A 14,784-nucleotide genomic window follows, 5' to 3' on the forward strand; every position below is an offset into this window, starting at 1 on the left:
GGGGATTGGTTCCAGTACCCCCTGTGAATACCAAAATTCGCAGTTGCTCAAGTCCCTTATATTTATGGTGTAGTACAGTTGGCCATCCATATCTAAAAGTTCCCTATCCACTTTTATGTGAATAAGGGTTTAACTGATCAAAGCATTTTCTATTATAATGGAGCAACATATGTAATAGAAGGTATAGGAATTGAAAATAATGAAATTATCAATATTTGTAGATAAGATGATTACCCGTTAAACCTAAGAGTTAACTGAAAAAGCAGTTGAAGTTGCTGTAGTAATAGTTGTGAGAATTGTTGCATCTTTTAAGTTGTAAGCTATGTCAAAAAATGGTAATTGTGCTCACTGATAGTTATCATTAACCCAACCAATATACAAACTATGTAAATTCTCTTGGACATACATAAGTTGTATGAGAAGAAATGGTGTTTATAGCGGAAATATATTTTTTAATATGTACATTACATCCTTTAACGAATTTGCCTCCTGACATTGTATCCTATTAGTGATCCAACCTGGATTAAGTGGTCAAACCTGGATTAAGATATGTAGACTGTTAATAACCCCCAGCATCCTGGAAGAAACAAACATCCTCTTAGAGAAGGTCTAATTATCCTAGGTCCAAAATTAATCATATAATAGTTTTTTTGCATACAGTGTTCAGCTCATAAATAAACCAGATGCACACACACACACACACTCACATGGCATTGAGAGCAAGAAGCAGCAGAACCAACAGACAACAGGCAGACCAAAAAGTCTTGAGATATTGGAATTATCAAACAAAGAAAGCCATCATCCTTAGCAAGTTGAAAAAAAAGCAAAGATAATACATAATGGTAGGAAGTTAGAAATTATAAGAAAGTGACAAGGCAGATTTGATAAAGAACTAGACAGGTTTTAGAATCAGAAAATAAAATATCTGAAATTCATTCAGTGTGCTAGTTTAACAGATTAGACAAATGAGAAGTGAGCATTAGTGAACTGGAAAATATAGTTCAGATGAAGCTATGAAAGAAGGAGCTTAAAGAGGAAAAATAGAGAAAATACTATACAGAGAAAAGGATAAGACTCATTGAGGATACAGAGAGATATCATCTGTGTTTTACTGGAGTCCCAGAAATAAAGGAGGAAATGTAGGCAAAAGGAAATATTTGAAAGGATAGACAGATAGGCCAGTGGAACATAAGAGTATAAAAGTAGATACCAGAATACTTGATTTATGACAAAGATGGCACAGTAATGTGGAATGGTTGAGATTTTCAATAATTAGTAATTAGATAATTGGGTGTTCACATAAAAAACTTAATTTGGACTGTTATTATGAAAATAACTACATTTGGATTATAGACCTAAAAGCAAAGTGCAAAACAACAAAGCCTTTAGAGGATAATGTACAATACCTTCTTGACTTTTATGTGGGTGGAGAAGATTTAACAAGACACAAAATGACTATGTTACACTTAAGAACTTAAGTTAAGCAAAAAACAGCATTAACAGTCACAGAGGGAAAGGTATTTGCAATACAACCAACTAAAGACTTTTTTTTATACATCTTTATTGGAGTAATTGCTTTACATTACTTAATTACTTTACATTACATTAATTAATTGCTTGACAATGTTGTGTTAGTTTCTGCTGTACAACAAAGTGAATCAGCTATATGTATACGTATTACCCATATCCCCTCCCTCTGGAGCCTCTCTCCCACACTCCCTATCCCACCTCTCTAGGTCATCACAAAGCACCGAGCTGATCTCCCTGTGCTATGTGGCTGCTTCCCACTAGCTATCTATTTTACATTTGGTAGTATATGTAAGTCCATGCCACTCTCTCACTTCGTCCCAGTTTACCCTTCCCACTCCCTGTGTCCTCAAGTCCATTCTCTACGTCTGCGCTTTATTCCTGCCCTGCCACTAGGTTCATCAGTACCATTTTTCTAGATTCCATATATATACATTAGCGTACGGTATTTGTATTTCTCTTTCTGACTTACTTCACTCTGTATGACAGACTCTAGGTCTATCCACCTCACTACGAATAACTCAGTTTCACTCCTTTTTATGGCTGAGTAATATTCCATTGTATATATGTGCCATATCTTCTTTATCCATTCATCTGTCGATGGACACTTAGGTTGCTTCCATGTCCTGGCTTTTGTAAATATGCTGCAGTGAACATTGTGGTACATGTCTCTTTTTGAATTATGGTTTTCTCAGGGTATATGCCCAGTAGTGGGATGGCTGGGTCATATGGTAGTTCTACTTTTAGTTTTTTAAGGAACCTCCATAGTGTTCTCCATAGTGGCTGTATCAACTTACGTTCCTGCCAACAGTGCAGGAAGGTTCCCTTTTCTTCACACCCTCTCCAGCATTTATTGTTTCTAGATTTTTTGATAATGGCCATTCTGACTGGTGTGAGGTGATACCTCACTGTGATTTTCATTTGCATTTCTCTAATGATTAGTGATGTTGAGCATCTTTTCATGTGTTTGTTGGCAATCTGTATATGTCTTCTTTGGAGAAATGTCCTTTTAGGTTTTGTGCCCAGTTTTGGATTAGGTTTGTTTTTTTTGATATTGAGCTATGTGAGCTGCTTGTATATTTTGGAGAGTAATCCTTTCTCAGTTGCTTCGTTTGCAAATATTTTCTCCCATTCTGAGGGTTGTCTTTTCGTCTTGTTTATGGTTTCCTTTGCTGTGCAAAAGCTTTTAAGCTTCATTAGGTCCCATTTGTTTATTTTTGTTTTTATTTCCGTTTCTCTAGAAGGTGGGTCAAAAGGATCTTGCTGTGATTTATGTCCTAGAGTGTTCTGCCTGTGTTTTCCCCTAAGAGTTTTATAGTGTCTGGCCTTACATTTAGGTCTTTAATCCATTTTGAGTTTATTTTTGTGTATGATGTTAGGAAGTGTTCTAATTTCAGTCTTTTACATGTAGCTGTCTAGTGTTCCCAGCACCACTTATTGAAGATGCTGTCTTTTCTCCATTGTATATTCTTGCCTCCTTTGTCATATAGGTGCATGGGTTTATCTTTGAGCTTTCTATCCTGTTCCATTGATCTATATTTCTTTTTTTGTGCCAGTACCATACTGTCTTGATTACTGTAGCTTTGTAGTATCGTCTGAAGTCAGAGAGGCTGACTCCTCCAGCTCCCTTTTTCTTTCTCAAGATTGCTTTAGTTATTGGGGTCTTTTGTGTTTCCATACAAATTGTAAAATTTTTTGTTCTAGTTCTGTGAAAAATGCAATTGGTAGTTTGATAGGGATTGCATTGAATCTGTAGATTGCTTTGGGTAGTAGAGTCATTTTCACAATGTTGATTCTTCCAATCCAAGAACATGGTATATCTCTCCATTTGTTTGTATCCAACTAAAGACTTTTATCTAAAATATACTGAGAGCAAAATAAAACTGTAAATCAGTGACAGAAAGGCAGCCCCATGGCAAAATGCTTCACCAAAGATGAAACCAAAATGATCAAAGGTATTTAACATAAGTAATAATCAGAGAACTCCATACTTATTCTGGTTTTGTTTATCATAGGGGAAAAGGAATCTAAATACAACAAATAGGAAATCAGCTAATTAAAATTTTATAAATATGATAGTAATGCCATTTGATACTTATAAATAATTTAGAATTACATTAATGGGCTTTAACATATTAAAAAGTTTGCAGAACATTATATATCATTGCACTTTGGTAAGAAACTAAATATTTGTGAATATTTATATATATTGTATGATGTCTGAACATATTTTAAAAAGTTAGCTGTGTGTGGATGATGGTACTTGGAATTATTCTAATCGTAGTTTTACTCATTTGTATTTTCTATTGTTTCTAAATTGAGCATGTACTGTATTATTTATGTAACTGATAACACAGAATGTACCAAAAATAGGGCATTATATCCATTTTTCCATTATCGGAGTCAGCTTTATTTTTTTATTGAAATTCCGATCAAATGAACCACTTCTTAGTGTTAGAAAACTGTATTCATGCACATAGACACATAACTCTGTAATATGTGCAGTAGCAACACAAAAAATGTGGGATACTATCTGTATTGTAAAAATATAGGTCAGTTCTGAGTGACTCATCCTTCCTTTTCCTTTTCATTTAAATGGATCCTTTAATTTTTTGTTTGTTTCTTTTAATTGCAAATACTACTTAAATCTTGTTTTCTCTTAATATGTCTCCTGCCTCCCTTTTTCCATTCTGTTTTTAGGCTGCTTAAATGTCTTCAATATATGTCTTTATATGTATGTATGTATGTATGTGTGTATATATATATATATATATATATATATATACTTTTTTTTAGTTTTGAATTTATAGTCTAGAGCTTTTCAAAGGAAAAGTTTGTTATAAGTTTAATTTAAGAATGGAATTCATTTTGATAGCTTTAAGGAGCTTACAGTTTAAGATTTTCTCTTAATTTCTGGACATTTCACAGGGGAAAAAAAAGCCCTTTCTAAAGTACCTTTTCTGATAAAGTAAATGAGTGTGTTATTTGTAAAATGATTTAGAGCATGTGGGTTTTAACAGGAAAGGATTTGTTTTCTGGCTTTTTCTCTGTCATATCAAGGGTGTGGTTATATTTTTGTTTTGTTTTTTAGCTTGAGTGGGATGTTACTTGACATCCCATCATAAAAATACAGCACATCATAAAAATGCAGTGTGCTGTATTTGTTTTGCCATGACTTCCAAGCAGCTTAGAGGTAAATTTAGGGTTCATTGCTTATCCATGTATACACTTATCTCTTTCAACTTATAACGATTTTTAGGTCATTAATTATCCTTTTTATCCTTTTTGGAAGTAGAGGCAAAAATGAATATGCATTTATGTAAATATATATACATATACACATATATAAGTTCAGTCACACACTCTGTGTAAACATGCTGTTTTAAATTTTTTTTAGCCAACAAATGGAATCTTCTTGAGCATGTTTCTGATTGTTTTGCCATTGGAATCTATGGCTCATGGCCTCTTCCATGAATTGGGTAACTGTTTAGGAGGAACATCTGTTGGATATGCTATTGTGATTCCCACCAACTTCTGCAGGTACAGTAACCTAGTATAATAAGTAATAGCTACTTGACTCTTAATATTTTGCTAATATTGGTATAAGATGATAGCTCATTTTTTCAAAACTATAATATTCTCAAAGTATAATACTCTTGCTTTTTTATTTTCCATTTATCCCAAATGTTTAAAAACCTTTATCTACTCTGAGTAATAATACAATCTTCAGGGTTCAATTAAAATTTTATTTTTGATAAATGTGATTAGCTTATATTTTAGCTAAAAATCATAAAATATGAATGGATTTTCATAAAATATGAATGGATTTTCTAAGTAAAGTTCCTGCCCTTTCTTTAGAGAGGGATATCTTGTTCAAGAAAATGTGAAACAACATGGTGAAGTATAATAGAATGTACACTGGACCTCAGTGTTCTAAATTCTAGTTCTGTGTTACTTTAGGCAGATCATAACTTCTCTGGACCTCAGTGTCTTTATCTAAAATGCAAACAATACCATTCTGCCCATATAGAGAAATGTTATGAAGAGCTAATGAGACTATAAATGTAAAAACACTACTAGAAAGTGTCATACAAATACCACGAATTCAAAAACATTGGCAGTGAAGTTAAGTATTTGATTGCAGTTTTATTTGGAAATATTTTTGACCCTAAATGTATGGCAAACCTGTTTCAGTCTGTAAATATTGCCAAATTTTAGTTTTTCTTTTGTAGTTAAGTACCTTTGAAGTAGAAAAAAATAGTTCCTTTCCATTAATGAATTCTGTTGACCAAGCAGTCATCATACTTTCCTTGGCCAGGGGTGGGAGAGGGCTTGAAATGAACTTTTTATCTGATTTCAAATATTTGACATAAAAAACACATAGTAAATATTTCCTCCATATTAAAGACTTGACATATAAGTTGAAGATTCTCATGAGAAGTAAAAGAAATACGTTTAGAAGGATCACATAAAGTAAGATGTGACAACTCTGCAGGAAGAATATGTGGAAGTAGTAATTTGCACAGTTAGATTTTTATTCTGTTATAATTTTTGATTATGCATTGCTTTATTCTTTTGCTGTTTTGTGGCTGTTAAATGATACAGATAGGGACAAAATGTTTTGTTCTTTTAATGAAAACTTTTATAGAATTAATAGAATAGTATTGATAATACATGAAGCAAAATATAAAGTTTTCAAAATTCCTACTAGAAATCTCTTTTCTGGATAAGAGTTATAAATTTTTTCTCCCTCAATATTGATTTGATTCTGCTAGTTTTAAGACTTGGTTTATTATCTTTACTAAAGTACCATTTTACATGTATTCCAGGATCAGGTCTAAGTCTTCAGTTAGTATTCAGTAGTATATAAGGCAGTGGACCTAAATAGTAATAATTTTTTAAAAATAAATTTATTTATTTTATGTATTCATTTTTGGCTGCGTTGGGTCTTCGTTGCTGCACCTGGGCTTTCTCTTGTTGAGGCGAGCAGGGGCTACTCTTTGTTACAGTGCGCGGGCTTCTCATTGCAGTGGCTTCTCTCATTGCAGAGCACAGGCTCTGGGTGTGCGGGCTTCAGTAGTTGCAGCGCGTGGGCTCAGTAGTTGTGGCTCATGGGCTCTAGAGCGCAGGCTCAGTACTTGTGGCACGTGGGCTTAGTTGCTCCGTGGCATGTGGGATCTTCCCAGACCAGGGCTCGAACTCATGTCCCCTGCATTGGCAGGCGGATTCTTAACCACTGTGCCACCAGGGAAGTCCATAATAATTGTTTTAAAATGTCATTTATTAAAAGGTAAGTTCTGTCATTTATTAAAAGGTAAGTTCTATCATTTATGTACCTTAAGTTAGTAAAACTTGAACACAACTTTATAAAGACTATCTTTTTCAACACAGAAATTAAATATATAATTTAAAATATCGCTTCCATATTTTGTTAAAATTTTTTTCTCAAAAAAGTACTTTCATTATTGTCCCCACCCAGGTATTCTAGAAACATTTTGGGGGTAGAATTAGTACAGTCTTGCTTTTTAAAGTTTTGTTTAATATCTGTCATTTGGTAAGAAGATATGAATAAAGAATGAAGAGTGGTACTATCTACATTTGGAGATATTCTCCCAGCTTCCAGTTTTATTGATAAGAAATATAATTTTTAGAAACTAGGCTTTGATTTTCCAAGCTTAATTCTTATCACTGTAGAAAATTTAGGAAAGATGTTTTTCTTAAAAAAAATCCTGCCATTTAATTAGCCACTTATGATTCTTAGATAATTTATTATAAATGAAGAATAGGAATGTGACATAGAATGAACACTTCATAAACACTAAAATGATCTTTTTTTCTCCTTCTTCAGTCCTGATGGTCAGCCAACACTTCTTCCACCAGAACACGTACAGGAGTTAAATTTGAGGTCTACTGGCATGCTCAATGCTATCCAAAGGTTTTTTGCATATCACATGATTGAGACCTATGGATGTGACTATTCTACAAGTGGCCTGTCCTTTGATACTCTACATTCCAAACTGAAAGCTTTCCTTGAACTTCGGACTGTGGATGGACCTAGACATGATACGTATGTTTTGTATTACAGTGGGCACACCCATGGTACAGGAGAGTGGGCTCTTGCAGGTAAATCCACCTCTGGCAATTTCACTATTGTAAAAATACGCCTATTCGTGGAAATCTGTCCTTCACACTGAAACATTAAGTTTCCAAATTCTCAGTTTTCCACTTCACAGATTACCAAGTATACATACGACTGTTTTGTTTGCCTTTTCTCTGGCATACTTGTTTAGCATAATTTTAGTAATCTCTAAAGGTTTTGAAAATTATGTTTTGTGTTGATTGGAAGAAAAAATCTGACTGCTTGATCTAAGACTTATAATTAGTTTCCCTTTAAAGTATTTTCAGAATTATTAAATGTAGTTACATTTTTCAGAAGCTGATCAACTTATTTGACTAATACTTGTAAGTCTTTAAGGTGTTACAGGATGCTGATTTCAGTAGTTCTTCATATATGGAGTTTTATTTATGTTAGAAAGCTCACCATAGTTTTAAGCAGCAGGTGATACGATATGGTTGCAGTAGTGCTTAGGTCAGTGCTTGGTCCTCATTTGCCCCAACAGTGTTGTTTGAGGCAAGTTTCTCTGTTTCAGTTCTCTCATCTGTAAATAGAAGGGGTAATGTTAAGTCTCCTTGCCAAGGGAGAAATGAGACCCTGTAAGTCAAAGGCTTTGTTTTATGAATTACTTGCTTAGTGCCTGGAAGAGAGTCTGGCATATAGTAGGAGATCCTTAAGTAATATAGATAGATGGATGAAATCACTGAATGAATCACAAAAAAAGGTAATTTCTTATTTTAGATTAGAAATAGTTTTTAGATTTAATTATGTCCTACTTTTTTTTCTATAAAATATTTCAGATGTTTTACACCATGAACACAAACAATAAAATAATCATAAAATATAAGTAGAAAACGATATTCAGATCAAAGAAAAATATAAAACAAAAGTATTATGGAAGGACAGAGGTAGAGCGCCAATACAAGAACTCCAGAAGAAAGGAAATAAACTCAAGGTTAAAGGAGACACGATTTCAAACCATCATGGTCTCACTAATTTCATGCCAGATTGGTTTCCAGGGTTTTATTATAAATACATTTTTTGGTTTTGCAAATAAATATTGAATAACTCAATGGCTGTCTAGAAGGAGTAAAGGCAAACTAATACTTACTGAGCATATTTGAAGCATAGCTACTATGCTTGGTACTTTATACACATTATTAGATTTAATCTTCACTTGAAATTTCTTGAAGTAAATACTATCATCTCTATCTTCATTTTTCAGAGGATGAAATGAAAGCTGAAAGTGGTTACATAACTTATCTATAGTCATACTACTACTAAGTGATGGAATCATGATTCAAGCCCAGATCTCCCTGACCCCTAAAATCTTCCCCCTATTGCACCATGTTGCTGCCAAAGATGAAAACCATGAAGATAGAGAAATGGCATGTTCTGGTTCAGTAGATATTTTTGTTAGCATGGTTCACCCATTTTCAAAATACTGTAATATAGAAGAAGCTAGTTAGCATTAAAACTACGTCAGTATAATGGTTTATAAAATCATTTACTTGACCTATACTTTTTAATAACAGTGTGTAAAACAACTTTTTAATTTTTATGGCTATTTCAAGTTCAGGTAAAGTATAGCATTCTGTGTACTTCAGAGCACAAGAGAAAAAGTTCTAGTCTGCTCAAAAATCTTTACAGAAATATATTTCAGACCCAAAAACAGGGATTGATTATTGAAAACTACTGCAGTGCTTATAATAATAACCTCTTCCCTAAGCAAATGGGTCGAAAAAGGCATAATTTTGGTGACCATGCATATATCCTTAGTAATTTTTAAGTTTTAAAAGAAAGTAATTTAAGAAGCAAACATGTTGTACATTTCCATGAAGGATTTATTACTTAATGTAAACATTTTGCCAAAAGTTTGCATTTTTCTTAAGTCCTTTAAAATTTATCTCAAGTATTTTTTAAAAGGTGGCTTTGGAAATAAGTTCTAGATGTTCAGTTTACTGATTTTTTTGTTTGTTTTTAGTTTATTTTTGTGTATGGTGTTAGGGAGTGTTCTAATTTCATTCTTTTACATGTAGCTGTCCAGTTTTCCCAGCACCACTTATTGAAGAGACTGTCTTTTCTCCATTGTATATCCTTGCCTCCTTTGTCATAGATTAGTTGACCCTAGGTACGTGGGTTAGCTCTGGGCTTTCTATCCTGTTCCATTGATATAAATTTCTGTTTTTGTGCCAGTACCATAGTCTTGATTACTGTAGCTTTGCAGTATAGTCTTAAGTCAGGGAGGCTGATTCCTCCAGCTCTGTTTTTTTCCCTCAAGAATGCTTTGGCTATTCGGGGTCTTTTGTGTCTCCATACAAATTTTAAGATTTTTGGTTCTAGTTCTGTAAAAAATGCCATTGGTAATTTGATAGGTATTACATTGAATCTGTAGATTGCTTTGGGCAGTATAGTCATTTTCATAATATTGATTCTTCCAATCCAAGAACATGGTATATCTCTCCATCTGTTGGTATCATCTTTAATTTCTTTCATCAGTGTCTTATAGTTTTCTGCATATAGGTCTTTTGTCTCCCTAGGTAGGATTATTCCTAGGTATTTTATTCTTTTTGTTGCAGTGGTAAATGGGGATGTTTCCTTAATTTCTTTCAGATTTTTCATCATTAGTGTACAGGAATGCAAGAGATTTCTGTGCATTAATTTTGTATCCTGCAGCTTTACCAGATTCATGGATTAGCTCTAGTAGTTTTCTGGTGCCATCTTTAGGATTCTCTATGTATAGTAGTATCATGTCATCTGCAAACAGTAACAGTTTTACTTCTTTTCCAATTTGTATTCCTTTTATTTCTTTTTCTTCTCTGATTGCCGTGGCTAGGACTTCCAAAACTATGTTGAATAATAGTGGTAAGAGTGGACATCCTTGTCTTGTTCCTGATCTTAGAGGAACTGCAGTTTTTCACCATTGAGAATGGTTTGCTTTATGATATATGGCCTTTATTATGTTGAGGTAAGTTCCCTCTGTGCCCACTTTCTGGAGAGTTTTTATCATAAGTGGGTGTTGAATTTTGTCAAAAGCTTTTTCTGCATCTATTGAGATGATCATATGGTTTTTATTCTGCAATTTGTTAATATGGTGTATCACATTGATTTGCATATATTAAAGAATCCTTGCATCTCTGGGATAAATCCCACTTGATCATGCATGGTGTATGATCCTTTTAATGTGTTGTTGGATTCTGTTTGCTAGTATTTTGTTGAGGATTTTTGCATCTGTATTCATCAGTGATATTGGTCAGTAATTTTCTTTTTTTGTAGTATCTTTGTCTGGTTTTGGTATCAGGGTGATGGTGGCCTCATAGAACAAGTTTGGTAGTTTTCCTTCCTCTGCAATGTTTTGGAAGTGTCTGAGAAGGATGGGTGTTAGCTCTTCTCTAAATATGTGATAGAATTCACCTGTGAAGCCATCTGGTCCTGGACTTTTGCTTGTTGGAAGATTTTTAATCACAGTTTCAATTTCATTACTTGTGATTGGTCTGTTCATATCTTCTATTTCTTCCTGGTTCAGTCTTGGAAGGTTATACCTTTCTAAGAATTTGTCCATTTCTTCCAGGTTGTCCGTTTTATTGGCATAGTGTTGCTAGAAGTAGTCTCTTACGATGCTTTGTATTTCTGCGGTGTTTGTTGTCACTTCTCCTTTTTCGTTTCTAATTTTATTGATTTGAGTCTTCTCCCTCTTTTTCTTGATGGCTAATGGCTTATCAATTTTGCTTATCTTCTCAAAGAACCAGCTTTTAGTTGTATTGATCTTTGCTATTGTTTTCTTTGTTTCTATTTCATTTATTTCTGCTCTGATCTTTATGATTGCTTTCCTTCTGCTAACTTTGGGTTTTGTTTGTTCTTCTTTCTCTAGTTCCTTTAGATGTAAGGTTAGATTGTTTGAGATTTTTCTTGTTTCTTGAGGTAGGCTTGTATAGCTATAAACTTCCCTCTTAGAACTGTTTTTGCTGCATCCAAAAGGTTTTGGATCGTCGTGTTGTCATTTGTCTCTAGGTATTTTTTAGTTTCCTCTTTGATTTCTTCAGTGATATCTTGGTTATTTAGTAACACATTGTTTAGCCTCCATATGTTCGTGTTTTTTCCCCTGTAATTCATTCCTAATCTCATAGTGTTGTGGTCAGAAAAGAAGCTTGATATTTCAGTTTTCTTAAATTTACTGAGGTTTGATTTGTGACCCAAGATGTGATCTATCCTGGGGAATGTTCTGTGCGCACTTGAGAAGAAAGTGTAATCTGCTGTTTTGGGATGGAATGTCCTATAAATATCAATAAATCTTTCTGGTCTATTGTGTCATTTAAAGCTTGTTTCCTTATTAATTTTCTGTTTGGATGATCTGTCCATTGGTGTAAGTGAGGTGTTAAAGTTCCCCACTATTATTGTGTTACTGTCTATTTCCTCTTTTATAGCCGTTAGCAGTTGCCTTATGTATTGAGGTGCTCCTACGTTGGGTGCGTAAATATTTACAGTTGTTACATCTTCTTCTTGGATTGATCCCTTGATCATTGTGTAGTGTCCTTCGTTGTCTCTTGTAATAATCTTTATTTTAAAGTCAATTTTATCTGATATGAGAATTGCTACTACAGCTTTCTTTTGATTTCTATTTGCATGGACTACCTTTTTCCATCCCGTCACTTTCAGTCTGTATGTGTCCCTAAGTCTGAAGTGGGTCTGTTGTAGACAGCATATATATATGGGTCTTGTTTTTGTATCCATTCATCCAGTCTGTGTCTTTTGGTTGGAGCATCTAATCCATTTACATTTAAGATAATTATTGATATGTATGTTCCTATTACCACTTTCTTAATTTGGGGGGGTTTGTTTTTATAGGTCTTTTCCTTCTCTTGTGTTTCCTGCCTAGAGAAGTTCCTTTAGCATTTGTTGTAGAGCTGGTTTGGTGGTGCTGAATTCTCTTAGCATTTGCTTGTCTGTAAAGCCTTTAATTTATCCATTGAATCTGAATGAGATCCTTGCTGGGTAGAGTAATCTTGGTTGTAGGTTCTTCCCTTTCATCACTTTAAGTATATCATGCCACTCCCTTCTGGCTTGTAGGGTTTCTGCTGAGAAATCAGCTGTTAACCTTATGGGAGTTCCCTTGTATGTTATTTCTCGTTTTTCCCTTGCTGCTGTCAATAATTTTTCTTTATCTTTAATTTTTGCCAGTTTGATTACTGTGTGTCTCGGCATGTTTCTCCTTGGGTTTATCCTGTATGGGACGCTCTGCGCTTCCTGGACTTGGGTGGCTATTTCCTTTCCCATGTTAGGGAAGTTTTCGACCATAATCTCTTCATATATTTTCTCGGGTCCTTTCTCTCTCTCCTTCTGGGACCCCGATAATGCAAATGTTGTTGCATTTAATGTTGCCTCAGAGGTCTCTTAGGATGTCTTCATTTCTTTTCATTCTTTTTTCTTTATTCTGTTCCGCAGCAGTGAATTTCACCATTCTGTCTTCCGGGTCATATATCCGTTCTTCTGCCTCAGTTATTCTGCTATTGATTCCTTCTAGTGTAGTTTTCATTTCAGTTATTGTGTTGTTCATCTCTGTTTGTTCTTTAATTCTTCTAGGTCTTTGTTAAACATTTCTTGCATCTTCTCGATCTTTGCCTCCATTCTTTTTCCGAGGTCCTGGATCATCTTTACTGTCATTATTCTGAATTCTTTTTCTGGAAGGTTGCCTATCTCCACTTCATTTAGTTGTTTTTCTGGGGTTTTATCTTGTTCCTTCATCTGGTACATAGCCCTCTGCCTTTTCATCTTGTCATTCTGTGAATGTGGTTTTTGTTCCACAGGCTGCAGAATTGTAGTACTTCTTGCTTCTCAGTTTACTGATATTTATATTATCTATCTTTTTCATTTCTTAGGAAATGTAATAGACACCAAGATAAATAGCATAAAAGTGTTCTTAAATTTTCATTCACTATGAATAAGGAATAATTTATGAACACAAACTCTAAAGCAGGGTAATATTTTAGGCAAATGTCTAGCAGTTACATTCTGCAGTGTTTTATCTTTATAATATTTTTTTAAGTATGTCAATAAGTTAACCATTATAGAATTCTTCTATTAGGCCAGAAGATCTGTTCGTGTATGTGTAACTTTCTTTGTGAGAGTCTTTGTTGTAAAAATAGGAAAAAAAAAAATGGAGAAAGCATAGCTTGACAGGCCTTCCCTTTCCCATGAAGGCTAGGTTTTTGTCCCATAATAATTCAGCAACTGTATACTCCCCCACGGCCTGAGGCACCTGGCTCAGTGGATGAGTCCTCTTTTCAGTCAGTTCCTGGCCTTGGCCTGCCTGAAACAACCCTCAAAGGTTGATTCTATCTCAGAAGTAGTATTGAACACCCCTGCCCTGAAGAAAATGCTTTAATTCATTCCAGGCCAAGTGACAAAGAACTCTAAGCACTGAGCTTTATCAATAGGTATTTTTCTAGAAACGTCTCAATAGGAAACGTCACGACTCGATTTTACTTCAGCAAGTTAAGAGTAGGTCCAAAAATCACTGTGAGAAAGAGAATCTTTATCCCATACCTTTACTGTTAGTACTTCTTAGAATATGTAGTCTTCTTACATTTATGGGGCTCCATAGTGTAGAACCTGATATTTTTGCCTGTTTGAGGGTAAAAAACAATTATGGTAATGACAAGAGAGACAGAAATACATAAAAAAATGTAGAAAACCTATAAAGCAGTTTATCACAGGTAAACAAAGTCTTTAAAAAGCAGTCTCAATTACTTGAACTGTTGGCTTGAATTAGATTACTTGAATCAGATGGCTGTTATCTGAGATAAATGTAAATATTTTGCATCTGGACCAAAAGCCAAATGCAACATAGAAACCGTTCATAGGAGAAAGCAGAGCAAAACAAAACAAGAGAAGAGAAATAGTATAAAGGGCTTTAATACTGCTTTAAATTTCTTGCTGATATCTAAAGAGTGTGTTTATAAGAGAATTAGTGTAGAGTGTGCTGAAGAATATTTATTGAAATAGTTGTAGAAGGCAAGTTAGAACGATGATGCAGGCAAGTTAGAACAATGATTTTTTGTGGCAGATGGAATTTGTATAACTCCTCTTGTAATCTGTGTTGTCCTGTCATCTCCAGAGACGTTTAATAAAACTGGCCATAAAGA

The 14,784-nt window shown here is 34.2% G+C and overlaps 1 protein-coding gene across 4 annotated transcripts in view; it reads left to right on the forward strand.

Moving 5' to 3' along the window:
- TMEM168 (transmembrane protein 168) overlaps positions 1-14,784 on the forward strand; it is a 52,893-nt gene that overhangs the window by 30,892 nt on the left and 7,217 nt on the right. For 3 of the 4 annotated variants that reach the window (XM_027102148.1, XM_027102150.1, XM_027102149.1), the window contains exons 3-4: positions 4,925-5,067; positions 7,376-7,650. In XM_027102148.1, the coding sequence (XP_026957949.1) occupies positions 4,925-5,067; positions 7,376-7,650 (418 nt within the window). Of the gene's footprint in view, positions 1-3,354; positions 3,483-4,924; positions 5,068-7,375; positions 7,651-14,784 lie in introns of those variants that run through there. The other variant, XM_027102151.1, reaches the window with a different exon arrangement.

This window comes from Aethalodelphis obliquidens, unplaced genomic scaffold (assembly GCF_003676395.1).
Source record: "Aethalodelphis obliquidens isolate GAN/ISIS:26980383/991018 unplaced genomic scaffold, ASM367639v1 scaffold5, whole genome shotgun sequence".
Taxonomy (NCBI): domain Eukaryota; kingdom Metazoa; phylum Chordata; class Mammalia; order Artiodactyla; family Delphinidae; genus Aethalodelphis; species Aethalodelphis obliquidens.